This window comes from Narcine bancroftii, chromosome 1 (genome assembly GCF_036971445.1).
Source record: "Narcine bancroftii isolate sNarBan1 chromosome 1, sNarBan1.hap1, whole genome shotgun sequence".
NCBI classification, from domain to species: Eukaryota; Metazoa; Chordata; class Chondrichthyes; order Torpediniformes; family Narcinidae; genus Narcine; species Narcine bancroftii.
Window position 1 is genome coordinate 318,920,912 of NC_091469.1, and position 20,382 is coordinate 318,941,293.

The window sequence follows — 20,382 nt, forward strand, 5'->3', positions numbered from 1 at the left end:
GATCAATGACTCTTGTCATCTTAAACACCTCTACCAGGTCACATCGTATCCTCCGTCACTCCAAGGAGAAAAGGTCGAGTTCACTCGACCTGTTTTGAAAAGGCATGCTCCCTAATCCAGGCAACATCCTTGTAAATCTCCTCTGTATCTTTTCAAGGGAAATGGGGAAAAGACCAGAACTTGGAACAGTTTAGCTCAGGGTGGAGTTGTGGAGCAGACTTAATGGGACAAATGGCCTACTTCTGTCCCTTTTTGTTGTGATCCACATCCTTCCGTTAGTGAGGCAACTAGAACGGAGCACAGTACTCCAAGTGGGGTCTGACCAGGGTACTATATAGCTGCAACATTATCTCTCAGCTCCTAAATTAAATCCACAATAAATGAAGGCAAATACATTGTATGCCTTCTTAACCACAGAATCAACCTGCACAGCTGCTTTGAGCATCATTTGGACTCTGATCCTCCACACTGCCAAGAGTCTTGCTGTTAATGCCATCACAGTTGACTTATCAAAATGAACCACTTCACACCTGGGTTGAATTCCATCTGCTACTTCTCAGCCCAGTTTGGCATCCTATCAATGTCCCACTCCAACAGCCCTCCACACTATCCACAACATCCCCAACCTTTGTGTCATCAGCAAATTTACTAACCCATCCCTCCACTTCCTCATGCAGGTCATTTATAAAGATCTTGAAGAGTGAGGGTCCCAGAACAGATCCCTGAGGAACACCACTGGTCACAGAGCTCCATGCAGAATATGACTTCGATGGGAAAGCCCGTCATGGATCCACAAAGCAATGTCCCCTTGGATCCCACGGCTCCTTACTTTCTCAATAAGTCTTCCATGGGTACCGTACTGAATTGCTGAAATCCATATACACGTCATCTACTGCTCTTCCTTCATCAATGTGTTTAGTCACATTCTCAAAATATTCAATCAAGCTTGTAAGGCACGACCTGCCCCCAATGATATTCTTTTTACCTCATTGATACTTCCCAATCTCCTTACTGCCTCAGGTTTCTCAAACAATTTATATGAAATGGAGGACTTGAGGAGAAATTTGTCCCTTTTAAATATTGGTAAGATTGAATCCCATCACAGTAACACTCCCTGGTCAACAATTCCCATCTAAAGTAGCCTTTAAATTGTATATTTTTAATTTTAAATTTTAAATTCAGACATACAGCACGGTAACAGGCCATGCCAGCCCACGAGCCCATGCCACCCAATTAACCTACACCCCGCAGTACATTTTGAACGGTGGGAGGAAACTGGAGCACCTGGGGGAAACCCACTCAGACACAGGGAGAATGTGCAAACTCCTTAAAGACAGTGTGGGATTCGAACCAAGGTCCAGATCACTGGCACTGTCATGGCATTATCCTGCCCAGCATAATTTCCTATCCAAGTACCTGTCCAAATATCTTCGCAATCTACTTGTCTCTATCACTTCCTCTGGCAGCTCAGTATGGAAAAAAAAAATCCCTTATATCTTTATATTTTTCCTCTCTTTTACCTTAAATCGGTTCTCTAATTCCTGTCCTGAGAAAATGGCCCTATCCATCTTATTTACACCTCTCAATTTTATAATCTGTATTCGATCATCCCTCAGTGTCTCTCTCTCATCCTAACTGCAAAATCATGACCACAAATGGACACAAAACTCCAAGCTCTCTGGTTCTCGACTCATGTCTAGTCCCATAGATGGCTTTACGTTCCACTACCAAGCCAAACTCTGGAATTCATTTCTTCCTCAACATTCTTTTCATTATTATAATGCTCCATTTCACCAACAGCTTTTAATCTGTATTAATATCTATGTTGCTAAGTACCAATTTTATTTGGCAAGGCTTCTTAGAAGGTCTTGGAATTTTACTGCTATGTTGTACAATTGGAACATATTGCAATATAGTTCTATATGGAATGTTGCATCAACCTGTTTTAATGAACAACAGGCAATGGGAACAGAAAGAAATTAAAGTCTGGATGTGTAAAGTAGAATGTGAGGGTGATGAAGCCAAAAGCAGGAAACCACGAGTAATCCCAATGAATTACTGAACTTACCTGCAACAACCCATGACTGGCAGAGAGGGTGCATTATCAGCTGTCGAATGCGAGCTCTGGCTGGGTGATAATGGCTTGAAATGGGCAGCTGAAATCGCATGTCCCAACAAGACATAGTTCCATTACTTGTCCCTTCACAAAAAGGAATGCAATTCCAAATATTAATACAGTAAAGTCTTTAAGAAGCTTCTATAAACAGTTACTTACTGCAACAATAACTCTTATGTGTTTGAGAACAAAGCAAGTCCATTTAACTTTAGCTTCAAAGACTTATTACAGTAAAATCACTGGTATTCATTATTCAAACAAAAAAGGAAAAGTAAATTTAAAAATTTTAAATAAATCACAATAAAATAAGAGGTAAAATATACTTAAATTCAACATTATAAATGTAAAGTTCTCTGAAGTAACATATGGTTGGCCTAGCGGTTAGCGCAACACCTTTATAGTGCCAGCGATCGGGGCCCGGGTACGAATCCTGTGCTGTCTGTAAGGAGTTTGTACGTTCTTCACCCTGTGTCTGTGTGGATTTTTCCCAGGTGATCTGGTTTCCTCCCACCATTCAAAACATATTGTAGGTCAATTGGGTGTAAATTGGGTTGCACAGACTCATGGGCTGAAATGGCCTGTTACCATGCTGGATCTTTACATTTTAAAATATAAACAATTGGGAAGTAGGGAGAAAACATTCAGCCAGTAGACTGCCTTGGTCATGATTTGCTCTAGCAGCTGTTTGAATAAAGTTGTGTTTGAATAAAATGATGTCGCCCAGGATGAAGAGCTGGTTGATGCTGCTCGCCATGTGTCTCTTTATCTCTGCTTAATCGGAGGCTTTATCTGTAAACTTAGGGGAAGGGGGGATTAATTATCTATAATATTATTGTTAATCTTTTGGGTGGCTCCATAGAGGATGAGGAACCTGCAGATGCAACAACAGTTAACAGTTAAACATTTTCAAAAAATATGACTGAAAATAAGGTAAAACGCTACAAGGTTTATATCTTCATGCAAGTGAAGTTTGTTCAGTGCAAGTACAGTGCATTATTTTGATCTTTTACACTGTTTATTCTTAATGCAGGTGCATTAGGTAGGCATTATAAGAATAAGTCTAAAGCAACCGGAAAATACACTTAACTGGCATCTATCAATACCCAGAGATGCTGGATACTAGGGGTTTTCCTGTACTATGTTTTGTAACTACATTTTGCAAATTATTTTCCTCAGTTAAATATTATCAATGTGTGTCAGAAATGAATTACCATATTTAATGGCATACAAGACCCACTTTTATTCCCCAAAAAATTGGCTCAAAAATATCCCGCAGGTCGTATGCAAAGTTGAAATTAGGGTGATAATGGTGAGTGATGTCAAGAGTGATCATCACCGCTGTGTGATTCTGCATCAGGGAGGGAGGGATTCCCCCATGGTCCGCCTGGCCCCGCTATCAGGGAGGGAGGTATCCCCCGCTGTCTATTCCGCATTCGCGATGGCCGCTGAACAGGTTGCCAGCTACTCGGCCAGTTTCAAGAAGCCCATGGAGGTGCTGCAGCTGTCCAGGAAATGGGCCACCCTCCCTCAGTGGCCTGTGCTTTCCAGAGCCGCTGCCACTCACTTCCTTCGGTGAGAAGGCTGACCACGGCGGCCCCCGCCAGCAGCACAAGAGGTGCAGGAGGAACCCGTTCGCCAACATCAGCGGATTGCGGTAGGGACCCCAGGCCCTGGGGCTAGGCTGCCTGACGAGGAGAAGCTGCATAGCAAAGTGAGTGAGAAGTGAATTTAAAAAATTCTGCTTACCCGTAAATACACAAAAAAAAATGCTCACTCCCTGCTGAAATGGGGGAAGCGCATTATATGGCTGTGGGTCTTGTATGCTGTCAAATATGGTAGATACTTGATAAATAGACTGAGAAATCATACATACCTATACACAGCCAACATTGATGTATATCTACAGCAAATGAGGTGATGAGTCCAAGTCTCAAATCATGTTTTAATGTCCAGGCATTTGTTGATGATCTCAGGTCCCAGCCAACTAAGGAACCATTTACTGTCGCGTATGCCAAAACAGACTGAGTGCCTGCATTAAAATGATGAATATCTACCACACTACCATCTTCTTTCTGGTCCAAAATTCTTAGGGAAGGAAAAGTCAAATACATTTGCTCAGCTTGTGATCAATGCCACATTAAAAACAATGCCAATGCTAACAAAAAATCGACTTGAATTAGGTGTCATTCACTACTGTCCACTGAAAACTTCATTTACAGAAATACAGAGGCTACACTGCAAGATGCGAAACACTGGGGAGTCACAGAAATGGGGTGGCCAGATTAGAGTTTCTCAAGAAGTATTTAAAAGAGCCTGCAGAATTCTGCAAGAAAGTCTTGTGGACAGATGAGACCAATATTCATCTGTATCAGAGTGACAGCAAGAGCAAAGTGTGGAGGTGTAAAGGAACTGCCCAAGATCCAAAGCAGTCCACCTAATCTGTGAAATATGGTGGTGGGGGTGTTATGACATGGGCATATATGACTGACACAGATAATGATGCACTTCATTGATGATGTAACTGCTTATGGCTGTAGCAAAATGAATTCTGAGGTGTATAGAAGTTTGAGTAAATGCCTCCAAACTCATTGGACGGAGTTTCATCCTCGAGCAAAACAACAATCCCAAACATACTGCAAAAGGAGTGGTTTTCTAACTGTCCCCCTAAACTCACAATTCACCTTAAGCAATCTCTATGCCATGGGTGCTCTGTGATTAGTCAAGGATTGCTTAAGGTGGGATGTGAGTGGGAAGGGAAGGTTGAGAATTACTGCTCTAGAGCCAATTGTTACTGAAATATTTTGCTTGAGAAAAATTGTCATTGGCCCATTTCCTTTGGAGTTCAGAAACCGGGCACATAACGAGTCAATGAGGGATGATTAAAACAGTGGCTTTTAAACTTTTTCTTTCCACCTACATATCATCTTAAGCAATCTCTGACTAATCACAGAGCACCGATGGCATAGGGATTGCTTAAAGAAGAAAAAGGTTGAGAATCACTGTTATAGACCACAAGGTAAAAAGGTAATGAAGCCCAGATAAGAGCAAGTCAATTAAACTCTGCCAAAATTAAAATCTGGATATCAAAGTGAAGTTTGATTGACAACCAATACTATTTTCAATAGTGAGATACCAGGCACCTGCAGTCACTGCAATTTTTTTTATTTTTCAGATTATTTTACTTCTGGTTTCAAGTTATGCTGTTTACTAAGATAGAGGAAATAGTTAAATAGAATAAGGAATCATTTTATCTTCAAATTACACCTCGACATTGCGACATAGCCTGTCAAAAATAAATGTAAACATGCAGAATAACCAGAGGGAATTTTGTCTTCAATGTTGAAGTGAGTGGGGGTGTGGCAAGATGGCGTAAGGATCAGACGTGCCTTGTTTTGTCTAGAAATGCCCATTAAAATTCTTTAAAAGTTTAGATAACTTCAGTGCTGTTAATTTAACTTCTGATGGTACAATTGGGGAAAAAGAGCAAAAAAAACAACAAAAGATCATCAAAAAACTACATTTTCCAAAAGTTCAAGTTTTGGAGCCTACCTATAGAAAAGGCACCGGGACTCAGCGTGAAATGGATCCCGGGAGAGAGGTACAGTGTTTGGATGCAGAGCTCTATGTTACATCGGTAGAGCCCCCTAAAGAGTGCAGCAAACAGCCTTTAGAACAAAGAGTTACTCAGGTTCGCACATGCGCAGTAGCATTTGACGGCAATGTTATGAATGAACCGCTTGTAGTATCACCAGCTGAAGTATTACCAGCTGAAACACCGGCTGGGGAAAGGCATTTGTCAACTGTAGTGGTGGCGTTGCAAACTGCACCTCTTGAGATAGAAGAACCTATACAACTTGATGTACTGGGAGAACTTAATACATTATGGACTGGGGAAAACCCTGGCCAGCGTCCTCCAGTCATTGCTGGAGAGGCTGTGGCTGGGGTTTCCACACACAGTCATACTACAAGGAAGGCAACTAGAATGAAGGAAGGAACAGAAGATCCTTTGGTTATTCAGAAGAAGCAGGAATCTGTTGAGCCAGAATCTCTTCCAATTGAAAAGATTCTTGTGAATCTTGAATCTAAATTATCTTATACAATGCAGGGATTATCCAAGATTATGACTGAACTTGGTACTAGGTTTAATACCCTGGTGAAAATACATTCTCAACAGATGGCTGAGTTTGGAGCTTTTAAGCTTGAAGTGAGAGATAAATTTAATTCGTTTGAAGAAGATATAGACGAAATACGGGATCAAGTTCTTGATGTGACCAAAATGGTTGAAGACTTACAAACTCAACATAAAAATTTGGTGAAAAAGATTGATTATTTGGAAAACCAATCCAGACGGAACAATATAAAGATTATTGGTTTGCCAGAAGGTATGGAGGGACCAGACCCAAGAAAATTTTTTACTGAATGGATTCCGCAGGTGCTGGGTCAAGAACATTTCCCGGAAGGTATAATACTGGAACGTGCTCACAGAGCTTTGCGTAGAAGACCTATTTCAGGTCAAAGTCCAAGACCTGTTTTGGTTTGTTGCTTGAATTATTATGACAGAGAAATAATTTTAGGACTGGCTATTAGAAATGCACAACAGAGAAAATCACCCTTGATGATTCAAAATAATCGAGTTTTCTTCTATGTGGATTTGAGTCAAGAGGTTATGTTTCAACCCTGCTAAAGAGTTGTTGTGGAAGAAAGGTTATAAGGCAACCTTTAGATATCCAGCTGTTTTGAAGGTTTTTCAAGATGGTTACCAACCAAAGTTCTTTGATTCTCCAAAGGAAGCTATAGCATTTCCTCAAGAGCTGCCAATCACTCAGTTTCAACAGAGATATAGTCCGCCGCGATCTCCAAGGAGACAAGAGATGGAAGAAAAGAGCTGTGCTCCAAGAAGGAATGGTCGTAATGGTGACTCGGAAGTTGGAGCTGATTAAAAGAAGAGTTGTCCTTTTTTTCTAATGCTTTTTTTCAAAAAAAGGGATATTAAATAATGATGATGTTAGTTTAAGATGAAGTGAGAGTTGGGGGAGAGAACTGGATAGGCACTATTTTCTGAAAGTCATCTGCTACGTGTGAGTTCTCTCACACCCATTTTTTTTGGGAGTTACTGCATTGCACGGATTAGACGGGAGGGGGTATTTTTAACCTCCTACCGTTTTTTTTTTCCTTTTTTTGTATTATTAACAAAAAAAAATTTTTTTCCTTTTTTTTCTCTTCTTTCATTTTTTTCTTTTTGTTGATCGTATTAAAAGAGGGTAAGGGGGTAAGAGTTGGGGTTTTTTGTAAGACATGTCGAAATTTAAATTTGCTTCTCTTAATGTTCAGTGTTTGAATAATCCTATAAAGCGTAAGAAAGTACTTGCTTATTTAAAAAAATTTAAAGTAGATGTGACCTTTTAACAGGAAACTCATTTGACAGATAAAGAATATTTGAAACTTAAGCGGGACTGGGTTGGACAAGTCTTCTATTCTTCATTTAATTCAAAGGCAAAAGGAGATGCGGTTTTGGTACATAAGAATTTACCGTTTCAATTGCAAGACGAGGAGAAAAATGGAGGAAGACTACTTAAGTTGAATTGTATGATCTCTAATGAAGCCTGGACTTCGATTGATGTTTATGCTCCAAATGTTGAAGACACTGCTTTTATTACAGAAATATCTTTATTATTGGGACAAGCTAATCCAATGTGATGATTGGAGGGGATTTAAATATGGTATTAGAACCGTTATTGGATAAGTATCCAAAGGTAATTAAGAAATCTAAGATGGCGATACATATGGATAATATGATGAAAGATTTGAATTTAGTTGATATTTGGCGTAGATTTAATCCTACACAGAAAGACTTTTCTTTTTATTCTTCTCGACATAATTCTTTTTCAAGACTTGATTATTTTTTAATTTCGGCACATTTACAGGATAAGATTATATCTGTGGATTATAAGGCAAGGTTAGGCTCGGACCATTCATTGTTATTACTGGAATATCAAAGTTCTCAAGTTACACAACATACTTTAAGATGGAGATTTAATATTATGTTACTACAAAAGCCCAAATTTATTGTTTATTTGAGAAAACAAATTGAGGATTTCATTGCTAATAATGTTCACTCTGTTTCTGATCAGTTTGTTTTGTGGGACGCAATGAAAGCTTTTTTACGAGGTCAAATTATCAGTTATGCATCCAAACTGAAGAAAGAGAGAGTTAGAGAAACTGAGGATTTGGAGAAGAAAATAACAATCTGTGAAAAAGAATTTCAAAAGAAAGCTACTGAATTCCAAAAGATCCAATTAACTAATTTAAAGTTGAAGTATAATAAGTTACAGTCATATCGATTTGAATGTTTGTTGAATCGTTCAAAAAATAAATTTTATGAATGGGGTGAGAAAGCTCATAAAGTATTAGCTTGGTAATTAAAAAAAGAACAGTTATCTAGGATTATACCAGCTATTAGAAATAAATCGGGTATTACTTTTAGACAAAACGAAATTAACGATGAATTTTGTAATTTTTACAAAAAACTTTATTTGACTGAATGTAAAGAGATACAAGAAGATGCAATAGACTCTTTTTTGAAAAATATTAATTTACCACAGTTATCTCAAGAAGACAGACAAGAGTTAGATAAACCTTTTACGGATAGTGAAATTGAAATGGCTATAAAAGATATGCCAAATGGAAAAGCGCCTGGTGGAGATGTTTTTCTATTGAGTTTTACAAGACTTTTTATGTTGATATATCTTCCTTATTTAAGAATGTAATACAACAACTTTATGATACTTTTCAATTACCTGAGTCCTGTTCTAATGCTATAATTACAGTTATACCAAAAAAAGATAAAGTTCCCTTACAGGTAGCCTCTTACCGTCCTATATCTTTGTTAAATGTAGACTATAAAATAGTGGCTAAAGTTATGGCTAATAGGTTGGCTCAGTATTTACCAAAGATAATACATCGTGATCAAACAGGCTTTATAAAAAATAGGTATGCTTCGGATAATATTCTACGATTAATTACTTTGATAAATAGATCTAAATCTCAGAAGAATTATCCAATGGTGGTTTCATTGGATGCAGAAAAGGCATTCGATAGAGTAGAATGGAAGTTTTTATTTAAAGTACTTGAAAAGTTTTCGTTTGGTCTCTCATTTATTGGTATGATTAGGGCTCTGTATAATCATCCGAAAGCTAGAGTTGTTACTAATGGTTTGCTTTCAGAATCCTTTAATTTAACAAGATCTACTAGACATGGATGTCCATTATCACCCGCCTTGTTTGCTTTAGTTATTGAACCTCTAGCACAATTAATACGTCAGAATGATAGTATCAAAGGTATGAGAGTCTTGAATGAAGATTATAAAATAAATTTATTTGCGGATGATGTTTTGCTGTATTTGGTGGATCCTGATGTTTCTCTGCCAGCAGTTCAAGATTCCTTAGAGGTTTATGGTCAATTATCTGGTTATAAGGTTAATTGGACTAAAAGTGAAATTTTATCAATTAGTAAAGATGATTATTCAATGTTTAGAAATGTTACGAATTTGAAGTGGACGAAACAAATTAAATATTTGGGAATTAATGTTAATACTGACTACCAAAATTTATATTCACTTAATTATCTTCCTTTAATGAAGAAGATTAAGGCAGATTTAGTTAAATGGAAAGATTTACCTTTGGGTTTATTAGGAAGAATTAATACTATAAAAATGAATATTTTTCCTCGTATACAATATTTATTTCAATCAATTCCTTGTTGTTTACAAAAAAGATTTTTTAAGGATTTATATAAAGTAATTAGGGATTTTTTGTGGAAAGGAAAATTTCCTAGGGTGGCGTTGAAAAAAGTGATGTGAGATTTTCAAGTTGGAGGGTTACGGCTACCTAACTTTCAATTTTATTATGAAGCAGCTCAATTTAGATTTCTTAGCGCATTAATGGCCACACAAGATACGCCAAGTTGGGCACAGATAGAATTGGCAGTTATTTCTGAAAAATTTTCGAATGAATTTTTATTTCGATGGAATAAAAATTTGTTATGAACTTATGATGTACCAATATTGAAACATTTAATGAATTTATGGACAAGTAAATTACATAAAATGGGATTGAAAAATAAGTGGTCGGGAAGATTACCATTATATAATAATCAACTTGTTCCTTTCACGGTATCTAATACTATTTTGAAACAATGGGAGGAGAAAGGAATACATAATTTATCTGACTGTTTTTTAGAAGGTCATTTTTGTTCTTTTGTAGAATTGCAAAAGAGATTTGATATGTGGTTATTCTATATTTGTGTATTATCAGTTAAGATCTTTTGTAAAACAGGTATACTGTCTGAAACTGATTTTGAGAAATATGTGCTCTCATTTCCAAAAAAGGGTTATATATCAGGTTTGTATTGTATTTTGTTGGAAAGTGAAAGTAAAATAGATTGGGATAAAGATAAAATGAAATGGGAAAAAGATTTAAGTTTAACAATAACTGAAGAAGATTGGTCTGACTCTGCCGTAATAGTGTTCGAAAATTGATTAATGCTAGATTGGCGATGATTAATTATAGTTTTATACATCAATTACATTTAACACCCGAAAAATTTAAAAAATTTGGTTTTAGTAAGTCAGATCTTTGTTTTCGTTGTGATCAGGTTTCTGGTACTTTTTTTACATACTGTTTGGTTGTGTGATCGGTTACAACAATTTTGGAAAGGTATTCAATCTGTATTTAATAATCTATATAATCTTCATATTGTATTTTTCTATACGATAAGATGTCTTTTTATGAGTTAAAGTGGACCCCATTTATTGATTATATACAATTTAAATAAGTTTGAATTAATCATTTTTTTCTTTAAAAAAACCTTTTTTTATTATACATTTTTTCTATATATATGTTTTCTTTTTTTTCTTTTTTTCTTTTTTTTTAGTTTTTTTTATTAGTTGTTTTTTTTTCGTTTAAGTTCTTTGTGTTTTTGTTTTTTCATATATATTCTTATATAGTAAAATTTTTTTGGATTAATAATTAATAATTAATTTTTTTTTGGGTTTTTTATATATATATATATCGATCTTTTTTTTAAGATATATGTTTTTTATTTCTTTTTATTATACTAATAGTATTAATTCTTCACTCTTTATCGTGGGGGTGGGGGGGGTTTAGAGGTTAAAAATAGTTTTTTTTTAGTCTTAGTTTTTAGTTGTTAGGGGAGATGCTGAGATTGGTATTGTATTAACTATGTTCTTCTTTGGCTTGGCTTCGCGGACGAAGATTTATGGAGGGGGTAAAAGTCCACGTCAGCTGCAGGCTCGTTTGTGGCTGACAAGTCCGATGCGGGACAGGCAGACACGGTTGCAGCGGCTGCAGGGGAAAATTGGTTGGTTGGGGTTGGGTGTTGGGTTTTTCCTCCTTTGCCTTTTGTCAGTGAGGTGGGCTCTGCGGTCTTCTTCAAAGGAGGTTGCCGCCCGCCAAACTGTGAGGCGCCAAGATGCACGGTTTGAGGCGATATCAGCCCACTGGCGGTGGTCAATGTGGCAGGCACCAAGAGATTTCTTTAGGCAGTCCTTGTACCTTTTCTTTGGTGCACCTCTGTCACGGTGGCCAGTGGAGAGCTCGCCATAGAACACGATCTTGGGAAGGCGATGGTCCTCCATTCTGGAGACGTGACCCACCCAGTGCAGCTGGATCTTCAGCAGCGTGGACTCGATGCTGTCGACCTCTGCCATCTCGAGTACTTCGACGTTAGGGATGAAAGCGCTCCAATGGATGTTGAGGATGGAGCAGAGACAACGCTGGTGGAAGCGTTCTAGGAGCCGTAGGTGATGCCGGTAGAGGACCCATGATTCGGAGCCGAACAGGAGTGTGGGTATGACAACGGCTCTGTATACGCTTATCTTTGTGAGGTTTTTCAGTTGGTTGTTTTTCCAGACTCTTTTGTGTAGTCTTCCAAAGGCGCTATTTGCCTTGGCGAGTCTGTTGTCTATCTCATTGTCGATCCTTGCATCTGATGAAATGGTGCAGCCGAGATAGGTAAACTGGTTGACCGTTTTGAGTTTTGTGTGCCCGGTGGAGATGTGGGGGGGCTGGTAGTCATGGTGGGGAGCTGGCTGATGGAGGACCTCAGTTTTCTTCAGGCTGACTTCCAGGCCAAACATTTTGGCAGTTTCCGCAAAGCAGTAACTATGTTACTTTGTACTTGTATTACTTTATTTTGTATTTTTTCTGTACGTGAATTACTTACTTTCTTCATATGTTAAAATTAATAAATAAAGTTTCAAAAAAAAATGTTGAAGTGACAGTGTTTGCTACTTACTTCAAACTAAAATTAGCTACAAACATCTATCAATCTCTTCCAACTTCTTATGGTATCAGGCATCACCTTTAACCAGTGGTTTTCAAACTTTTTCTTTTCCACTCATATACCACCTTAAGTAATCCCTCTCCCATAGGTGCTCTGTGATTTAGTGAGTTTTAATCATTCCTCATTGTCTTGTTACATGCACAGTTTCAAAACTCCAAAGGAAATTGGCCAATGACAATTTTTCCCAAGCAAAATATTTCAGTAACAATTGGGTCTCCAGCAGTGGTTCTCAACCTCCTCTTCCCATCCCCACCCCCCCCCCCCCACCTTACATATCACCTTAAGTAATCCCTTTCTATTCACAGAGTACCTATGGCATAGTGATTATTTATGTGAGCAGAAAGAAAAAGTTTGAAAACCACTGCCTTAAAGAGACCAGAGAATCTACCATCCACATTATCAAACTGGCTGAAAGCCATGATAGAATTATCAGATTCTAAAGTGCACAATTTTAAAAATGTGTTTTAAACATTTGACTGAGTGAAATGTACAAATATTTATTTAGATAATGAACTATTAGAAATTAAAATTTACTTAAAATTGCTTAGACTTAAATATGTAAACCAAATTGAGTTGGAGCCAGACAACCCTCGCACTACCCCTGTGGTCAGAACCATTCCACACAGTCCTTGCTGCAACAGGTGATCAGACATGCAAGACCATCTCATAAAAAAGGAATTAAAATAAATAATCATTTTTAATGAATTTATTTTTAAAAATCTCATCATTAAATGCCCAAAATTAACTTTAAATGATTTACAGAAAATAATTATTAAAAAAAAGTAAATATTCAAATTCAATTACATACCTGCTCTGGAGGGGATGTATTTTTGGAGATTTTGGTGGTTTACTGGCTTCGATTCCTAGGAGCTGGACAGTTCCAATGTCAGAAGCCACCGCCAGATAGTGGGAGCCCTGGCAGAATGCCAAAGTTTTGATTTTTCCTCCTATTCGTGAATATGTCAAAATAGATCTACAATGACAAATTGAGAAAATAAATTGCATTACTGAATGTGTTCAAGATAAATAAAAAACAAAACTCTGCTTCATCTAAAGTAATCTTGAAACTTTCACTCTCAGCTGAATATCGGAAGAAAGTATTCCTTCACACAAAGTGCAATTGAAACCTGCCATCTATTTTTGAAAGCTGTAGAGGCTACTTTAATTGAACAATTTCATAACTGCAATGTTAGCACAGAACAGGCCCTTTGACCCTCGATGTTGTGCTGACCCATATATTCCTTAAAAATGTACTAAATCCTCCCTACTTCATAAACCTCTATTTTTCTTCCATCCATGTGCCTGTCTAAAAGTCTCTTAAATGCCCCTAATGTTTCAACCTCCACCACCATCCCTGGCAAGGCATTCCAGGTGCCCACAGCTTTCTGATGTCTTCCCTAAACCTCCCTCCCTTCACTTTGTACTCATGTCCTCTGATGTTTGCTGATCCTGCCCTGGGAAACAGATGCTGGCTGTCCACCCTATCTATGCCTCTCATAATCTTGTAGTCCTCTATTGTCTCTTCTCATCCTCTATACTCCAAAGAGAAAAGTCCCAGCTCAGCTAACTTTGCCTCATAAGACTTCTTTTCCAATCCAGGCAACATCCTGGTAAATCTCCTCTGCACCCTCTCCACAGCTTCCATATCCTTCCTGTAATGAGGTGACCAGAATTGAACACAATTCTCTAAACGTGGTCTCACCAGAGATTTGTAGAGCTGTAACATGACCTCTCAACTCTTGAACTCAATCCCCCGTATAAGTGAAGCCTAACATCCCATCAGTCTTCTTAACTATCCCATCAACCTGTGTGGCGATCTTGAGGGATGTATGAATTTGGAGCCCAAGGTCCCTCTGTTCATCCACACTCTTAAGTAAGTGACCATTGAATCTTGTTGTTGGTCAAGCATATTAAAGATTATGGAACCACGGCAAGTAGAGAGAGTTGGGTTGCAGATCAGTTGTGACCTAATTGAATAGCTGATTATGTGAGAGAGGCTGAAGGTCACACTTTCACTGTTACATAAGAATACAATGTAAAGTACATATGAGTAACCAATTTCACAGTTTTACCTCTTGAAATACTAAACTACATCCTAGCTATACAAAATTATATCGAGCTACTGCATTGTAGGCTAACAAAACAAATAGTGTGTTCTCTAATCGAAGCTTTTCCAGTCGAGATTAGAAGAACATTAAAGCCAACAATTTAAGTTATTTGACTTCCTTGGATGGAAAAAAAATGATATTTTGGGCTATATTGCTGTGCACTTGTTAATTTAAGAATTCTTACAACCCAAGAATAATTACAGTATACAACAGTATAATAACAGAATAATAACATTATAAAAGCAGTATATTAAAAAAAGGTCAAATTTCAATGTAAAAGAGGCCTTTCCAGAACAAAAAACCTCAATTAGCCAAAAATACGTTACTTCAAAAAATATTGTTAGACGAATAAGAAAGAAAATTTTAAATGCAAATATTTTACAATATTATAAAATTACAATATTGTGAAATAAATATTTGGAAAAAGGTTCCAGTAATCCCAAATGAACCAAGCACTGTGGTGACATGGAAAAATTGCAAATGATATTAATGTAAATATGCAAAAAAAATGAGAGCCCAAAGCCAAGCTTACACAGGCGGAGGAAAAGGTGGCAGACAGACTTGGGCACAACAGTCAGTGAGCGGTCCTGGTCAGATCGGTGTCTGGACTGCATGACAGCTGTTATTAATGCCAGGTACAGGTTGGTCAAGCATCTCTCAAAAACTACATAAATCTAAACCAGAAATCTCAAAAATGTGTTTTAGGTGTGTGCAGGGATTGGAACTTTTATTCGCTCAACCTGGCTGTGTACAAAGGTGAGATCCTTCTGGGAGGACCTGGGGGCACATTCTGAAAAAAATTACAAAGGTGAATTTTCCACAAAATCCGGAATTGTACCTTCTGGGGAAAATGTTTAAAACTGTTCAATACAAAATTCACTTTGTGAAGGTTGCCTTGGCAGTTAGCTAGGAAATGTATAGTGTACACATGGAAGTCTGACTCCCGATTAAATATTACACATGGAATATGGAAATACAGAGTTTTATTCCCCTAGAGAAAATCATGTACAATTTAAAAAGGAAATATGACATTTGTTAGAGTTTTGCAACCCTATCTGCAGTTTATGGGTCTACAAATATGATTATTCCCCTTCGTAATAAGGATAATGAAACAATCCTTCCCAACAGAGAAACGGTTGGGATCAATAATTCATGACGTAGTGCAGGCGACAGGCTCTGTTAGTTATTTGTTTTCCCTTTTACTCCTTACCTTTGATTATTCAGTTACCTTGGATATTTTTTCCTCTCTCCTTGACTTTTTTCCTAGGTTTCTGTAGGGGTTGTTGACCCCACCAGTATTTGGGTTTCTCCTATCTGTATAATTTAAATGACTTTATTCTTGGTTGTATCAGGGCAAGAGAAGGTGGGAAGAGGGGGGATTAAAAAGCGGACTCTGGATATTCGAAGAGATTGTATGTTTGAATTTATACGAGTCTGTGAAAATCAAAAATGAAATATTCCAAAAAGTGTTAGAAATTGTGTTTCCACAACCAAAAAATATTTGATAAATAAGTGATTTGGAAATCGTGATTTCCAAATTATGATTCACAACAATTCATGGTTTGGCCTAATAATAACTCCAAACCTAATATCTCAAACTTGTAACAGGCCCAGATGCAAGTGAATTCCATCTGTAATCACCTTTGTAGAGTGGAGATTGAGGAGGAAACATTGGTAGGAGGTCAGCAGAAATCTAAGTACCATGATGGGATGGAAAGTGGGTAAATGGCAGCTCAAGACATGGCAAGATTTGAGAGTATGAGACCTTGAGGTTAGATGGTGTGCAGAATGCTCATGAATGGGGCAGGGAGTGGCAAAGACGTGTCCAAGACCAGACGGGTGAGGTGGATAGAAGAGAGGATCAAAACATTGACAGGGTTCTGGAGGTTCTGAAACAACTGCAGAAAGGATGTATGTAGCTCAACATACATACATCAGGCAATGCACCTTCTCATTGTTTACAAAAAAGACGGAATCTGAAACCCGAGGATCTGTTAAGGAAAGTTATACCGTGCTGGCCTGAGGAAACAGATGATATGCTACACAACTGCTTTGAGTTGATAGACTGATCCACATTCAAAAATTCAGCAGCCAAACCAAACAAAGTATGCCATTACCATCACAGACTACATCAGCAAGTGTGTAGAGGACTACTCGCAGATGACCATGCAAGTTTTCCTAAACTGGAAACCATGGCTGAACTAGGAGATCCATTCCAAAATGAAGTGCAGGTCTGAGGTGTTCATCAGGCAATCCTGATCTTTACAAGAAATCTAGGTATAACCTTCGCAACGCCAAAAAGGAAGCATAGGGCCCAAGATAGAGTCCCAGATGAATCTCATAGATACCCATCGATTGTGACAGGCATACATGCTATCACAGGTGACAAAGCAAGTCAGGCAGAATTAGAGGCAATGATGTATCCCTCTCAGATGAGCACAACATACTCCACATCCGCTTCGAGCAGCAAGTTAGTGAGTCGATCTTACTTGCTACTACTGCCTATATTCCCAGATACTGTTGCAGATGCTAGTCAGCCTTCCTGCAGAGACTAACCTGGATGGAGAACCTGGCCATGCCCCAAGTAGTGTAGGGGGATAACCTATCCATGGGCATCTATTACAAACCGGAGGCACAGTTGGTGTAGCGGTTAGCACAACGCTGTTACAACGCAAGTGGACTGGGGTTCCAATCCTGTGCTGTCTGTAAGGAGTTTGTACACTTTCCCTGTGTCTGCATGGGTTTCCACCAGGAGCTCCAGTTTCCTCCCACTGTTCAAAACGCACCGGGGTTGTAGGTTAATTGAATGTAATTGGGTGGCACGGGCTCGTGGACCAAAATGGCCTGATACCATGCTGTATATGTAAAAAAAAATCCCACTGACTCTCACAACTACCCTGGACTATAGCTCTCCCCATTCTGAGCCCTGCAAGGATGCCATCCATTTCTCAAAATTCCTTCACCACATCTATTGCCAGGATGAGGTCTTCCACTACAGGACATTCAAATGGCCTCTTTCTTTAAAGATCGTCATTGATGAAGCCCACACCCACATCTCCTCTCTAGCTTTTACCCCACCTCCTTCACCATCCCAGGCAAGTCCTCACTTACCACCCCGCCCCCTCCCCAGGCACCACTTCAAACACATCATCCTCCTAGCCTTACACCAATTTCAGCATGATCCCTTTCCCAGCCACATCTTCCCCTCTCCACCACGCCCCCCCACACTTTGCTGGAATGTCTCTCAAAGATTCCCCAAACTATTCTCCCTCACCATCTACCCTTCCAAACCCTTAGGCACTTCCTGCTGTAAACACAAAATGCAAATCCTGTCCCTACACATCCTCTCTCGTGTCCATCCAATGAAACAAAATAAAACAGCCTTAAATCCACATCATCTAGTCTACTGCTTTCAGTGTACTCTTTGCGGCTTCCCCTGCATTGGTGAGACAATACGTAGATTGGGTAATAACTTCACGTGCTCTGATGTGGGTCTAAACTGGAGCTTCCTGTAGCCAATCATTTTAACATCTCCAACCTTTCCTTCAATGACATGGTTCTTGGCCTTGTCCATTGTCAGTGAGGCTAAAGGTAAATTTGAAGAAGGACATACCCTATTCCTCCTGGTCAGCCTTAAGTCCGATTTCATAAATATAGATTTATCTAATTTTAGGTAACCCCCGCCCCATTTGGTTCCAGTTTCCATCTATTCTTCACCTACTTCTGTATTAGTTCAGCCTCTTTATAACTTGCCTTCTATTCCACACCCCCCCTCCACTTCCTATTGATCTGTCACCTCTCACCCCTTATGCCCTGTCACCTCTTGGCCCCTCTGCCAGCTTCTTTCCCCCTTTATATATGCATATCACTAGCTTTCCTGCACTCTTGATAAAAGCTCCAGACCAGAAACATTTCTATCTGTTGATGCTGTCTGGTCTCCAGATATTCTTTATCTGATTAATAGAATATATTTTGTACTTAGTGGTTTTAGGGGAATGGATTTGATTATCAATACACAAGCAAATAGAGTAATCCGTATCATTTTCAAATTTACAAAAAGAACTGCACACGTGAGTAGTTTTTAAAATTAAAACAACATTGAAATAAAGGGGATAGCATAATTGTATGGTAGCACAATAAACTATTAAAAGAACTTTAAATTGACCTTCCAGAGAGGCTTGACCAAATTTACATTTTCCCTACCCATTTTAGATCAAATTCAGGAAGTGAGATGTTTAGTGGGGAAAATGTGGGGTTCACTTCCATCAACTTTAGACAGGAGGTTTCAGATCTTGCATCAGCAGTGGTGGCTAGAAGCAAGCTTGTCAAAGAGACTTGGGGTGGGGGCAGAGAGATATAGTGGGGAGCAAAGAAAGGGCAATGAGAAAACAAGACCTAGGAGGAGGAAGTTAGGTGATTGTCAGAGGAATAATAAGAGTGGTGTACAAGAAAACTGGGAATAAGGTGGTATAGGTTTGGCAAAAGGTCAATTCCTTCAAATTTATGACCAGAGCAAATGCAAATTCAGGCCTTTAATGCGAAAGCAGATACCAATCCTCTATTGAAGATCTCCCTTGGTGTTTAACACTCTACCAAATCAAAGATCTGGTAGAAATTTATGCCCTTGATTACTTATCAAGAATTAGAGGCAAATTGTACCCTATAATTTAAGGCATTTTACTTAATAGCTAAACAAGTGTTTGACGTCAGTTCCAGAGAGTGATGTACAAGTAAGTGTTGTCAACTGTCCTACCCTAAAATATCTTGTATCCTTTAAGCTCAAAAGCTTGGGCACATGTCCCAAAGAATTGTAACCATACCTTGTGGTTGTCGTCTTTCCCTCCATCTTCTGACTATCCCAGATCTTCACAGTCCCATCATTTGAGCAGGTTGCAAAAATTGAATGTTCATCAGACACCCGAATCCTGTTTACTGCTGATTTATGTTCATGGATATGTGCAACCAGAAGCCCTTTAGGATGCCAGCCTTGACAGATAGTAGAATTACACTGAGCCACAATCCCACAGCATAGTTCACTCCTCACTGGCATATCACTATGAACACTAAATGCAAATAACTTCAAATTAAATAAATACATTTCCGATTATCTGAAAACCACTTCACCAAAATTCTTAGTTATCTGAAATTTTGAAAGTTGAAAAGATCTTTTCTTCAATTTATGCATTTTGTAAGCAGAGATCACGATGCTTTTTTGGCTCTGGATGAAGAGATTCCACCTGGGCCTCCAAGTGAGTGAAGGGCAACTCGAGGGTGAGCCTGGGATGCTGGGACCCACTGCCGAACCCTTTGGAGGTGTCATGGGTCTATCAGTCTATCAGCGAAACACTGAGGGAGAAGGGCGCCCACTTGATAACTCAGAAGATGACACCTCTCACTTGGCCACCCCGCAAGGTCTAGGCAGCAAGTCTCAGGAGTGAAATAAGGGATATTAGCATCTAGTCCTACATACCTTATTTCATGCTTGAAAAACCTTGCATCATTTTTTTTCTTGCAGCTTAATCATTGTTACAAGTATTCTGCTGATTCTAAGCAATTTCTCACTGATCCGAAAATATCCGATCCCAAGCAATTTCAGATAATCGGAAACATGTGTACAACTTCTCAATCTTGACTCTTAAAAAGTATACATAGATTATGAGAATGAATTTCAATTTGAGCAGCAAAAATTAGTTATTCATCAAATTAAAACTGCATATATTCAAGCTGCATGATATATCCAAGAATAGACATAAAACAGCAAAAATAATGATCTTTTAAGGAAAAACTACATAAATA

The 20,382-nt window shown here is 38.5% G+C and overlaps 1 protein-coding gene across 3 annotated transcripts in view; it reads right to left on the reverse strand.

Moving 5' to 3' along the window:
- Positions 1–20,382, reverse strand: part of pik3r4 (phosphoinositide-3-kinase, regulatory subunit 4) — a 98,630-nt gene that overhangs the window by 26,041 nt on the left and 52,207 nt on the right. For all 3 annotated transcript variants that reach the window (XM_069906799.1, XM_069906782.1, XM_069906791.1), the window contains exons 12-15: positions 19,407–19,572; positions 13,287–13,451; positions 3,990–4,201; positions 2,069–2,200 (exon numbers count right to left, since the gene is read on the reverse strand). In XM_069906799.1, the coding sequence (XP_069762900.1) occupies positions 2,069–2,200; positions 3,990–4,201; positions 13,287–13,451; positions 19,407–19,572 (675 nt within the window). The remainder of the gene's footprint in view (positions 1–2,068; positions 2,201–3,989; positions 4,202–13,286; positions 13,452–19,406; positions 19,573–20,382) is intronic.